The 13,560-nt window shown below is 43.9% G+C and overlaps 1 protein-coding gene across 1 annotated transcript in view; it reads right to left on the reverse strand.

The window, feature by feature from the left end:
- uvrag (UV radiation resistance associated gene) overlaps window positions 1-13,560 on the reverse strand; it is a 153,996-nt gene that overhangs the window by 9,699 nt on the left and 130,737 nt on the right. The window contains exon 14 of the mRNA XM_015960166.3: window positions 858-949. Coding sequence (XP_015815652.1) covers window positions 858-949 — 92 coding nt within the window. The remainder of the gene's footprint in view (window positions 1-857; window positions 950-13,560) is intronic.

Below are 13,560 nucleotides of genomic sequence, written 5' to 3' on the forward strand. Positions count from 1 at the left end.
TTGCTTATACTGAGCCAGGATCCTCTGGAGGTTTCAGTAGTAGCTCAGGTGGTAGAGCGGGTTGCCTCATGATCGGAGGGTCATGGGTTCAATTCCAGCTCCCGCCAGGGGTATCCTGCTGTTGTGTCCTTGGGCAAGACACTTCACCCAACTTGCCTGTGTTAGTGGTGGTCAGAGGGGCCGACGGCACCAAATGGCAGCCTCTCCTCTATCAGACCTCCCCAGGGCGGCTGTGGCTACAAGTAGCTTACCATCACTAGCAGTGTGTGAATGTGAGAGTGTGTGAAAGCATCTTTGGGTGTCTTGAAAAGCGCTATATAAGTTCAATGCATTAAAAGGGAGTTTTCCTCTCCACTGTCGCTGCATGCTTGCTTAGTATGAGGATTGCTGTAAAGACTCTGACACTAGTCAGTGACTCGATGCAACCTGCTGGGTTCCTTATGTAGCAAACTTTTCACTGGTTGGTTTAATGAACTGACCTGTTTGGAATATTTACTATGTGAAGGTCCTTGAGACGACTCTGGTCCTGATTTGGCGCTATAGAGATAAATCACCGGCCAGCTTGTAAGCGAAGAAAAGAGCTCTGATCCACAGGAGAACCGGGAATCTGGATGAGCTCCCGTTTGTCTTTAGCAGCAGGGACTTTAGGCTATTTAGGTTCTTGGGATTTTTGTTCTTCTAAAAATGGTTTCATTCAAAAGACTTTAAGGCTTAAAGTAAAAAAATAGCACTGATGTAAAAATATAAACTTGATATTATAACTTGTCAAACATGCAAGAATAGTGATTTGTCATTAGTTAATAAAGTTAGGCCGTCCTGATCCGGAAGCTCCAGATGAAAGCTGTTGTTAATCTTACCATCGCACCATCAGACCATGTTCCAGGAAGTTCTTCAGGTTGGGTAGTGTCTGCTGCAGGTCCGGGGTGGTCAAACCATGCTGATATCTCAGCTGCAAGACAAGAGAACAAAACATCCTGACTGAGCCAATGCAGCAGCACTCCACACCCTTTGGGCCACACAGGCAGCGTGCGGTGAGCGAGCACCACTGTGCATCACTTTCACACATGTGCAAGGCACGTTGAATGAAGACTAACTATTGTCCACACAAGAGGGCTAAAGTCTGCATTCTTTCACCGTGACTTGGTTCTGCTCCCCTGGCACCATTAGTCATCTAGACACACAATGGGCACCTTCTCCAGATAACAGGCACGTGTGATAATGTGTGAGGGTCGCTGACAGACAGCAGGAGAGATGTGGGCGGCAAGAAAAACACGCCAATAAAGCATCTGGATAAAACGGGGCAAAGAGCACATTAGGAGCCTCATCGTGATCTCTCCCACTCGTTTATCTACATCCAACATTAGACTTTTATCCACAGCTCTTATTTTTATGATCATCTCTCAGATTCCAACAACATGGTCACTTCAAAGCCAGTGACGTCACAGGTATGCCAGCTCAAACCTCTGGAGTTAATTTAACCAATTTCACCAAACAGCGGAGGAGCATCACACCCACACTAGGGCTCAAACATATCATCTCAATGTTTTCATTCTGTTACGTCCCCGACAGGAGATATTAAAATGTGAAGGAGGGGGCAACATCAGAAATGCGACAGTGGAGTTAAAATGGTTTTAATTGTTGTAAAAGATTCTAAAAACAAGAGCAAACAGATGGCGAGCATCATTAAAATAATGCAAAACGAAAATGTCACTATAAGGTTAACAGTTAAAAGACAAATTATCAACTATATAAAACACCTGGTTAAAACTTTCTTAAAAGTTTTACCAAAATTGAAGATGTTTAAAACCATAACGAAGTTGATAAAAGTCTAAAAACTAAAACCAAGTTAACCTTAAAACTGAGTCAACCAAGTTGACAAAAAAAGCAAAGATCCATTCGGATCACTCAGAGTTAAAACTATTAAAGTTAAAAACGATTGATTGATTGATTGAAAACTCATCAAAACAAAGGGGTTAAAACCAAAACAAGGCCTGGAGGACAGCAGAACCCCTGCACTGCTGCCTCCCAGACTGCTGAAGGCACAGCCTTTTAGGTTTGGGGTCATAAGCAGAATTCAGCTCAGCTGTGCTCCTCAACTGCCTGGAAGAGAGGAGGAGGAGGGGCGGTGTCAGGCTTGATCACCAGGGCTGGGTGATCTTGGCCAATGCATCTTACTGGCCAGGCTGGCAGCCGTAACAATTCCAAATTCTAAATTCTTTGTAGACTTGGACTTTTCTTTGAATGTTCCAATTGTGTTTTTGTTGCCCCTGATCTGATTGCAAGTCACTTGATTAACAGTATCTGCCGATAACGAGTCTAGTCAGGAAAGCATTAAAATGAGTTGAAAAAATAACACATCCAAGTTGTCCTCTACGTTTCACCTTCACTGGTTTAGGAAGTGCATTGATTAAAAAAAACACGTTCATATTATGAACATAATGAAAAGTAGCAGCTTTGCTCATATATCTCAAGTTGTTGAGCGATGTGCATTCCCGTGACGGAGGAGGCAGGCTAACTTTTCCCTGCATAACACCTGTAGCTGCGGGGGCAGCTCTGGTGGCTGGCTCGCTGTGAACTGGGCCTTAGTGGCAACCTGGGGATTAATGGTGACAGGTGACTCGCTCTGTTGATGGCTGAAGGGACAAGCCACAAGTGAAAGTGGTCTGTTTGAAAATGGCAAATAATGGAGCTGTCCTTTTCAGCATGTTGAATGCCCAGTATGCACACATTACAAGTGGCTGAAGCCATCTTTGTTGTCTGGTTTATAATGCCACCAAGCTGAAAACGTTTCAGCTCTCCTGAGGAGACACGTTAGCTCTGCAATAGCATGCTTGCTAACAGCTGCATCTTGGTGTCTGAATCTCTGCCTGCCGTAAATAAGAGTGACGTTATTTTGTTGTTTTTGTACAAGAAACAAAGAATGCTGATGTGGAGGAAATGAAAACTAAAATCTATATTTTAGGATGAACTCAAAAATTCATGTTTGTTGCTTTTAAAAGTTAAATCTGATCTTTTTCTCCCAATCCTGACTTATTTTTAAATCACCCTGATTGGTCCGATTTCCGATCACATGATTGGATCGAAGCATCCCTAAGTGCAAAGGTTTTCTGACAGGCTCGCAGAGGCTGACGGAGACTTGCCCAGCTTTTTAACTCTGCTGGAAGTGAAGAAGACCACAAGATTGGTCAGCTTGATCTTGTAAATCCGTCAACAGCACCGCCATTGCAACCTCAAAAAAAAAAAAAAAAAGGAAGATAAAAATAAGAGATGAGAAAAAATAGGAAGTAAAAATACCATAATGATAAAGTAATACTATAAAGTGGCAATACTTAGCGAAACGGCTGCTATATGCAAGACAGTGTAGGGACTAATCAGAGCAGATCAGTGTAAACACAATAGTAAACACACTATGGTGGACCGGACACGTGACTGTAATGGTGGCAGAATACCTCACAACAGCGCTACGCCCTCTGTTGTCCTGGCGAGGAATTGCTTAGCAACACTCTCCAGGAGATGGAAAAGTCTGAATAAAAAAGCTCTCCATCAAAACGTGTGCACCACTCCACACTCAAGCTGACGAAGAAGTATGAATTAGTCTATCGATAACAAGCAAAGCCACTGCTTTGGTGGCCTAAGGATCATGTCTGGCTTTTGCAGATGATGTGCTCCTGTTGGCTTCATCAGACCGTGATCTCCGACTTTTGCTGCAGCAGTTTGCAACCGAGTGTGAAGCAGCTAGGATGAAAATCAGCTCCTCTAAATCAGAGACCACGGTCTTCGAAAAAGAGTAGAATGCCTTCTCCAGGACAGGGATGAGGTCCTGCCCCAGGTGGAGGAGTTTAAGTATCTCAGGGTCTTGTTCACAAGTGAGGGAAAGATGGAGCGTGAGATGGATAGGGGGATTGGTGCTGCTTCTGCAGTACCGCTTGTGTTGTACCGATCTGTCGTGGTGAAGAGAGAGCCGAGCTGTAAATGCAAAGCTCGTGATTTACCAGTCGATCTACGTTCCTACCCTCACCTTCAGTCACGAGCTTTGGGTAGTGACTAAAACAGTGAGATCGCAGATACAAGCAGCTGAAATAAGTTTTCTCCACAAAGTGTCTGGGATCTCCCTTAGAGATAGGGTGGGAAGCTTGGTCATCCAGGAGGGGCTGGGAGTACACATGGATGGATGACAAACACAGCTTACCTGTCATGAACAAGCTGTCTTTGACAAGGGAATACATACATACATATATACACATACATACATATATACATACATATATACACATACATATATATATATATATATATATATATATATATATATATATATATATATATATATATATATATATATATATATATATATATATATATATGACATAGTGAGAATTTAAATAAAATACATTTCATTGTAATTTTTAAGGAAGCCATTTGTGTGGGTGGGCCCTGGTAAACATTGGGTGGGTCTGGCCAACCGATAGCCATGCTCTTGGTTCAGAGGCTAATCAAACACACTAATGCCATATGTCACGGTCTTCCTGAGTTTGTCAATGCTAATCACTCTCAGATTAGACGTCTTGTTGGGGTGTGGGGTGATACTGTTGCTGTGGTACTGAAGGTGACAGAGCATTCCCCAGCTCTCAGTTTTCAGGCTAGGAGGAATGAAAAATGGAAATAGAAGTTGGTCCAGAGAAGTCTTTCACTTTCTGGAATAGGGCAGGAAGGGACATCTGGGACCGGATTCACCCTGAGCGACGCAATACATGCACCAAAAGGTTAAAAGTCATCTAATCAAACGGTGGAGGATACTGCGTGTTTGACTTGCATGGTGGACAATTACCCTGTGATTTATAATCAGAATGCTTTGGGGCTAAAAATAGAATGAGTATAGTTTTAACATCATCCCTGGGGAGGGTAATCAGGGGGCTCATTAGTTCCTATGACAGCTTGTTATAGAAGGTCTAACCAGGTGTTCTTTCCTTTTTTGTCCCCCTGGTAAAACTGTGGACTGGACACTTTAACAGATGGACACAGGAATTGGTTTTCGTACCAGCAGCTTCTACATGGAGCCACGGGGCTAGGGGGGAAAACCTGCTAATGGGAAACCCAAACCCCAACTCAGATTGAACAGACATATGCTGAGATCTTAAACATCAAACAAGCCATCACAGCTTAACTAGACAACACCTTGTTCCCCACAGGGTTAGAGTTGGACTCGTGAAAGTAGATGTTAGACCCACTCTGATCAACTTGAATCAATCCAAAGCTTTGACTCAAATCAGTACCAGATATCTGCAAAACAATGATGGTGTTAAAAATCTGGTCCTTTCAAATAAGTTGTTTTATGTGGAGGCTTCAAATAAGCCTGTTGGACTTTTTGCCTTTCATCGACCTGTATTTGTCTTTTAGTGATCCAACCGTTTAGCCTGACCAGCCAGCCCCATGCTTCCTGATGGGAGGCATTGGGTCTGAAAACTCTCCCAATCAGAGCCAATTAGTGCTGGGCAGCGTGCGTCACACAGCGTGACCCTCAGTTTCTCATAAATAACAAAGACAGCGTCTGAAGCGGAATTCGCTACAGCTCTTTCCTCTGTACTAAATGACTTGAATGTCGCCAGAAGCCATTTTTGACTACAGCTAAAAAAAACTACAGCGTTGCACGGTACAGTCGGCATTTCTCCTTTTTTCTGACTGGTTATTTTTGAGCTGGCTAGTCCCGCCCCTCTGCCTGTGAGTAACCAGACTTGTTCTCTGTGTAGACAGAGGACAAGTCTGGCAGGATAGGCTAACAACTGTTGTGCCTAGTTAGGAATAGTTCTCTAACCATAATCTATTGCCCTGCTGGTCAGCTAAATGGTCCAAGGACATTACATTCAGTAAATAAGGAGCTTTTCAACTCCTTAAACATGTAACATGGTTGCCATGCATGCATTGCACAACCAAGCACCACCCTATCTGTCTGACCTGCTTAAGCCTTACGTTCCCACGTGCTCGTTAAGGTCAGCAGATCACCTCCGGCTTTGCACACCAGGGATGTTCTACACATCGCGGAGCTGTGGAAGGGTTAGGGTTATTGGCACTGCCTGTTATTGGAAGTCAGGCTCCCTCTTTGGCAGTTTTAAAATCTCGTTTAAAAACCTTCTTTTATGGGTTGGTTTTTAACTTGTGACTAGTTGATTAGTTTCCCTGTTGAACTGTCTTATGTGTTATATTAGTGTTTTCCATTTCTGTTTTTCTGTTTCCATTTAGCTGTTTTATCTTTGGTTTATTCTTTTTAGTTTGTTGTATCTGCAATTTGGACAGCTCTCATGCAGTGTTTGAAATGTGCTGTACAGACTAAATGGTATGGTAATAAAGTAATATTAGTCAAACATGTTTTCTAATTATTATTTCATGTGTCAGCCTTTAAAGGGTCTGTATAGGCTGATAATATCTTTGCACAAGGGTTAGGGTTAGGTCTGAACTGAAGTTAGACTCAGGGAGAAACACGGTTCTCTCTCAGGGAAAGGTAAATCATCTGCAGTCTGATCAGGATGTTTATATTCTGTTAGGGGAAAGCATGTAAACAACTTTTGTGAGACTCTTATTTTGATTCTTACATTCAGACAGGATGTGGTGTGCAGCGCTTTAATTGTGACGACAGGAAGCGTGTGGGTTTGTTGTTGGAGAACCTGACTGCTGTAATGTGATGGTGGCGTTAATAAAAGAGCATCTCGAGTTCATGACCGTTGTCCTCTCCTCTCAGGACCCTCGGCTACACTCACTGACTTTTGACCCCAGGTGTCTCATGTCGCATTGCACAACAGGAGTCTGGTATATGACTGGAACGTTTTCCTTCGAGCTTTGTCACTGCTAACAGCGGCGTAGTTTGTCCCACGTGACTACATGCGTAGCCAATCACACTGGCCATATGTGTTACGAAGGTAGGGCTCGAGGAGAGAACGTCATTCACCCTTTCTGCACCTCTATGGTAACGAGACATTCAATGGCTTGTTTTTTAGTGGAGGCGGTCCAATGATTGGTGGAAGCGGTCCAATGATTGGTGGAGACGATTTGGTCATCGTGGGACATTGGTGGGGACAGGTCACCTCCATCCACTGTGGAATTATTCCAGTTTGAAGAGTCAGACCTTTCTAAGACGTCGATGGTAAACGAGAACCACTGTTCCTCACATTGTGCTAAAGCTTACATGATGCAGCAGGTGAAGCTTTCTTCTTCCACTACAGCTGTCACTGTAGTATGCTGGAGCTTGTTTATCCTTCTCATCACGGCTTTACTTTTCTACATCCGACCCACCAGTGGCCTGCTGCTCCAATCATTTAGTTTGTATTTAAAGCCCTGAGAACCACGTACACAGCTCTGAACCGTCTGATTGCTGCTTCCTCCATTTGCCAGGACAATGATTGCTGCCAACTGTTTGACGGCTGCATCGCTCTTTGATGGAATAAACAAGTCCTTCACCTCTGTGGTGCAGCCATTGCCAGACTGTATTTACAGGAAGATTTCCATCTGATGGGTTGTTTTGAAATTTCATTCTGGTTTGGCTCATCCATTAGGACAGCTCACGCCTTGTGTTTGCAGCACAGCAGCATGGCCAGGCCTCACATTGCCTTGTGCTATGCAGTTTATTTATTTAACGAAGAAAACCATGACACAATACAACATAACAGCAAACACAACACATCTGAGATGAAGTCTGAAAACTGATGAAAATGCTGAAAAACGTGCCTGTCAGCCATTGTTTGTGTAAACATCAGGAACTCGGCGTTGGATGGAACTTTCTGCTCTCATTTTGGTTTGCCTGTAGTGTTGGACAGTCTGACCTTAAACCTTCATTTGATGTCTAATAGGCCGTCTTTCCCCTCTAAGAACTTCTCTCTAACTCACTGCTGGATTTGAAATGGTTGACTTTGTTTGCCACAGCACAGCCCTTCAGTGAGTTCACCCATCTGGACTATCCTGGACACATAATGAAATCTATCTCTCTCTCTCTCTCTCTCTCTCTCTCTCTCTCGCTCTCTCTCACTCTCTCTCTCTCAGAATACTTGTGACCAACTAACATTTCATGTTCTACCACCGGATGTTTGGATCAAAATATGAACCAATCAGATCTTAGATCAGGTGAGAGCCAGGCGTTTCCCATCATCCTCTAGGTTTTGCAGCCGGTGGAGAGCAACTGCAGCACCTTGCTCCAAAATCTGCGGCCGCCTTGATCTCACGAGGTTATCGTTGCCTACGTATGCATGACATCAGAGCAAGTCGGCGTCAAGTCGGACACAGATCTAACCGGCATGCACTGCTCGCCGATCACCGGTGATCTAATCTGCACAGAACTGGCTCATCTCGAACACAGCCAATGGCTCAAGTACAGCAAAACGGAGTTGGTGATGTACTGCGTTGTATGCCATAAGTATGTGACGACAAAATCGAGTTTTGTTGAGGGAACAAACAAATTCAAACTTGAATACGTTATTATGTTTGTGAATGTGTACAAAGTGAAGGTTTATTACATTTAAAACGGTTCAGTTGTTATTTTGACTCATTTTGGCAGCTGACCAGCGGGGCCGGTAGATTCTTGGCAGGGCCGGTAAATATTCAGAGTTACCGGCCCGGCCGGCCGGTTGGTTTTGAAGTTAATGTCCACCCCTGAAAAAGTACTTACACCAAGTAGGTTTGTGACCTATAAAACATGGAGTACGCACAGCTGCACGCAACCTCCGCTTCATAAATCAGAGACTAACGAGAATGTTTCTCAGCTGCATTTTAGTCTCATCCCGCCCTCACCACGCCCACTTACTGCCATAAATTGTCAATGCCAAGTGCCTTGTGGACCTCATGCATATACATAAGCCAGCTGTTGCAGCGCTCCGCCAATGACGACCGTAGATCAAGGCAGATCAAGGAAGCGCTATTTCACTGAAGCAGAAGTTGAGGTACTTGTGGGTGAGGTGGAGAAATGAAAGGAAGTGCTTTTGCAAAACAAATAAGAGAAAATCCACGGAGTGGCACAGCGTTGCTGAAGCCGTCGATGCTGAGTTCTTCAGAGATCTGTGGCGGACATTAAAAAATAGTCCAATCAGGATTCGATCCCCAGACTCCCGGATGAAATTCACACGCGCTAACCAGTCAGTCAAACGGAGATCTCCCTTGTACAAGTAGCCAGGGTGCATGATCAATCGGGTCACAGTGACTGGACACACACACTGTCACAGACGCATGACATTCTGTCTCAATCTGTCCCCCTGCTGATATTCTGCATTCTGTATTCTTCGCTTCAGGCTGTGTGTGTGTGTGTGTGTGTGTGTGTGTGTGGGGGGGGGGGGGGGGGGGGGGGGGGTCTTGTTCTGTGTGAAAACGAAGCAGTACAAGTGGTAATGCTGCTGATATTCATAATTGTATCTTCTCAGCAGCAGCACTGCAGGTGCTCTCCATGTCCAACATGTGTGTAAGCCAGGTCCTTAGTCAACTTAAAGTTGTGCACATTTTTCCGCTATGTTTTCTTTCATAAATCCCAAAGTTTGCATGAAAAGTTGCTTATGCAGTTTTCCAACCCCATTTCGTGCGTAAGCAAGCTTGATAAATGAGGCCCCAGCACAGGATATGTGTGTTAGGCGATGACCGTTTTGTAACAGACTTGGTGGCCCAGTGGTTAGAGTGCCAGACTCTGGAATGCTGCTTTGCGCCGGTTCGTCGTTCTGTCAGGGCAGTAATTTTTTTTTCTTCTGAGAAAGGAAATTATTTCTTTACAAATAAAAGGTGGGGACTAGAAGAAGATCAGCAAAGCTTTACATATCAGTCAGAGACTGCAGCAAATGTGATCCAGTTTAACAAAGATGGAAGTGCAACAACCATCCTACAGAGGCGTCCAGGCATCTGGACTGGAGCATCTTCTGATGAGAAGGTTGAAGAAAATCTCCATGCAAGTTCAATGCAGTTTGCTGAAGCAGTAGAAAGCATACGACGCACGCTGCAGAGGAATGGCATGCATGGGTATTGTCCATGAACAAGCGCCATTTTGTAACGTGAACTTTGCCATATTGTTTATTTATGAATAACAGCCCATGTTTGCCAACTGTCAGAAAAATTTGATACAAAATAAAAAAAAAACATAAAAATAATGCCCCCTTTCTGAAGTGTAATGTCTTTTCCTGAATTTTTATACTTTTAAGGCCTTAAATGTATTTATTTTTTTACTACTTTAAGGCTCTATTGCAATCCCTGGTGTTATGTGCCTCAGGGGAGTGATGCAGGTTGGGGTTTGCGTTCCCAGCTTAGCTATAGCTGACTGTAAATCCTCTCACGGTGCACCAGACTCCAAACCTCAACAATCATGCGGTGCGTTGAATTAGAAACTCCATGTGATTCATGTCTGCAGCCTTTCATGTGCCTCCATATTTACACAGATTCTATAAGTCATTCACAACAAAAACTCACGTCTCCTTCCTCTGCCATGGTCATCATCAACTAGTTTCTAAGTCAAACTAAGCGCCAGACTCCGTAAACACCCGCGGTGACCTCTCCCCACATCTCTGGAGTGTGAAGAATCACTTCTGTCTTAAACTGGACTGTAAACTGTAGTTTTGGTTTGATAAACTCTTTATTTCATTAAACAACTCTGATTAGTGAATTCTGATCAGATGCTTTAAGCCATCATTTGACGTCACGGCAGTGGTTTTACATACTTTTCTGCGATTTGAGGGAGAGAATGCTAAGTGTACTCTCAATCAGCCTCCAGATGAATTTATTTACTGAGGCAGAGCTTCAGCATAGAGCAACATGATTCACTGAAAACATGTTTAACTTTCTAATCGAATAAATATTCAGACAAAAAACAATCTGTTATTAATCTAGTCCATACAAACACAGTTGGCTTTGATCAGTAACCATTTTCTAATGCTTTTAAAGAGGATTTATTTTATTTCTGTAGCGTACCCAGAGGGACAGAAAAGAAGTGCCGGGCTCAGTCTGTCAGAAGACCAGGGTGTCATTCATCACACGTCCGTAGGAATATTCCTAAATTCCTTCCTATGAACCAAATTTACAATGTTTGTGCGAACGGTAAAAATCCTGACTTATGAAACGTGCGGTGGCCTCTCGTACGCTCGTTCCTCCACACTCGTCTGATGATACTCTCCCACCTGAGTGTACCCAGGTACTCGTGTTGGTTCTCAGTCATTTACATACAGGAACGCCCCAAATTAACCATATTTGGTCATGCTACTTCCTCAGCGCGTGAGAGGTCTCCCTGCGTTCCACCCAGAAAAAAAAAGATAAGAAAACTTTGTGGTGAGATCAAGACACAGGCTGCCAAAGTGCAAACGAACCAAACGAGGTGCCGAGGTTATAAACACGGTCGGGACTGGGCAGAGGTTCCCGTCAGGAATAAATAAACACTTCAATCTGGTAAATCGTAGAGTAACGGTTCTCCTTTACATTTAAAGAGTTGTTCTGGATGGAGTTAGTTTTATTTGGAAATGTCTGAGTGCAGCCTCTCAGCTGCCATTGAGTCTGGTTACCATGGCAACGTGTGTGTGTGATAGGGGAGCAGAGGAGGTTCTCGTAGTTGAAAAATAGAACACGGGCTGGAATCGGATTTGTGCAGTTTATCTCTCGCTCCATGAAGGTCCCAAATCCCAGCACAGCTCCAGATGGTTCTCCTGTCAGCGCGCTCACGGAGACGCGTTTCCTCCAGACAGCAGCTCTGACAAATCCTTAATAATAGTATAGAAACGACCTTTTATCTAACGCATCTCAAGCAGAATCACGAGGACAAAAATACAATATAACGAAATAAAAAATAATAGGAATGAATTAAAAACGAATAAGAACCTCATGAAAATGGGAACAGCAACAAATACTATTACAAAAACACGCTTTCCATTTTACGTCAGAGTCTCGTCGGGTGTTTCAGCACCAGCCATGTGACTCGGCTGTTTTTCCACAGATATATTTATTAAATGGGTAAAATAATGTGTGGATGACTGAGACCTTCGGTGTTGCGGTTCCCCGTTCTACCTCTAGATGCTGTTCCTACACGTGGTCTGAAGTTTGCTTATGTTTAGGAACATTTCCACGCACAGGCACAAAATGATGAATACCACACCATACATACATAAGTTCCTACGCACCATGTATGTACAGATCTGTGCGTAGGTATGGTTGATACATGAGGCCCCTGGACTCACTACCACGCCACCGTGCTAGGTGGGCTTTTACTCCTCCCTCTGCTGCAAACACCCCGGATGGAGCAAATAGCACTCATTACCCTTTGACAGTGCTGCACAAACTGAAGATGGACTCAGCAGGAACAGTGAAAGAAGAGGTTTCTCCAGTGATCCGCAGACCCTAAAAGTTGAAGAACAAAGTCTGTGGGACACATTTCTAAACAAGTAAGTGCTTCTTTGTGCATCTTTTTTTTACCTTCATTTCAAAATGAAGCATTCATTTAGTGATTTAGGCTCCAACCCTGGTGGTGAAGGTCGACCAGAGGGACAGTTCAGAAATTAGGAATTATGATACAATTATTAAATTACAGCTAACTCTTGTTCCTAAGCTCTTCTAACCGTGACCATTAAATGGGCATTTGAGTTTTAGGAGATAACAGTTCTCATGGTTCAGCGCTCGAGAGAGTGGGGTGAATGTCAGTAACACACTTCCTGTACCCCCCCCCCCCCCCCCCCCCCCGACTCCTCTGACCTGTCAAACACGTCCGTAATAAAACAGACTGTAGTAAAGCAAAGTCAGTGTTCATCCACCACCTTTTCATATATTTTTTTCCTGTGAGCTGTGGTAATGTGATACAGGTGTGGTGTGTTCCCTGGGCCCAGGCCCGGTTCTAATGCAGCTTTAACTCAAACCACATTCTTCTGTCGCATTACTTGTCGTTACACATTGCTGGGTATCAGATTGCTGCCAAATTAAGTCAACAGATTTACATAATTATGGGCAAGGCTGTGAAGTGAACAGGAAATTCAGTTAGAGAGACCACCGGTGGGAGGTGGTCGCCACAGGTCAGTAGAGGAGCGCTGAGGGCTCTGTAACACCCCCCAAAACAAAGTGATCAGATAATTTGTTGCTCATTGTCGTGAAAGCTGTCTGGTATTAAAGCCAGGCTATTTTACAGGCTTCGTGCAGATTCTGATTCCAGCAGCAGGGGACAGATGAGGAGGAACTTGTGGGCCGGTGCCTATCCCTGCAGCAAAAGGAGCATTACTGCTTCCCTGTGAGTTTGTACACCAGCGACTGGTTTTATTGGCACGGAGACGACCAGCTGGGCTATGAACTTTAACCCTAACCCTTTAAAAAGTGTAGTGAAACAGAAAGCCTTTATTAGGCCACAACAAGGTTAATGAAGCTCAGACTGTTACAGGCTCCGTGTTCCTGGAAACAACTAATATCACCTTCAGTTTTAACTAAGATGGTGTAACACTGAGAAGGGAGTGATACGGTCAGGTTATATATACCAAATGTTATGTCAGTAACGCTAACCCTCTTTAGCCACTTTTTGTGTTTGCAAAGGTTAAAGGTGTGGATTATAGTTATTACGTCTGATTCTAACGGGTCACTCTGAGT

This window comes from Nothobranchius furzeri, chromosome 10 (genome assembly GCF_043380555.1).
Source record: "Nothobranchius furzeri strain GRZ-AD chromosome 10, NfurGRZ-RIMD1, whole genome shotgun sequence".
NCBI classification, from domain to species: domain Eukaryota; kingdom Metazoa; phylum Chordata; class Actinopteri; order Cyprinodontiformes; family Nothobranchiidae; genus Nothobranchius; species Nothobranchius furzeri.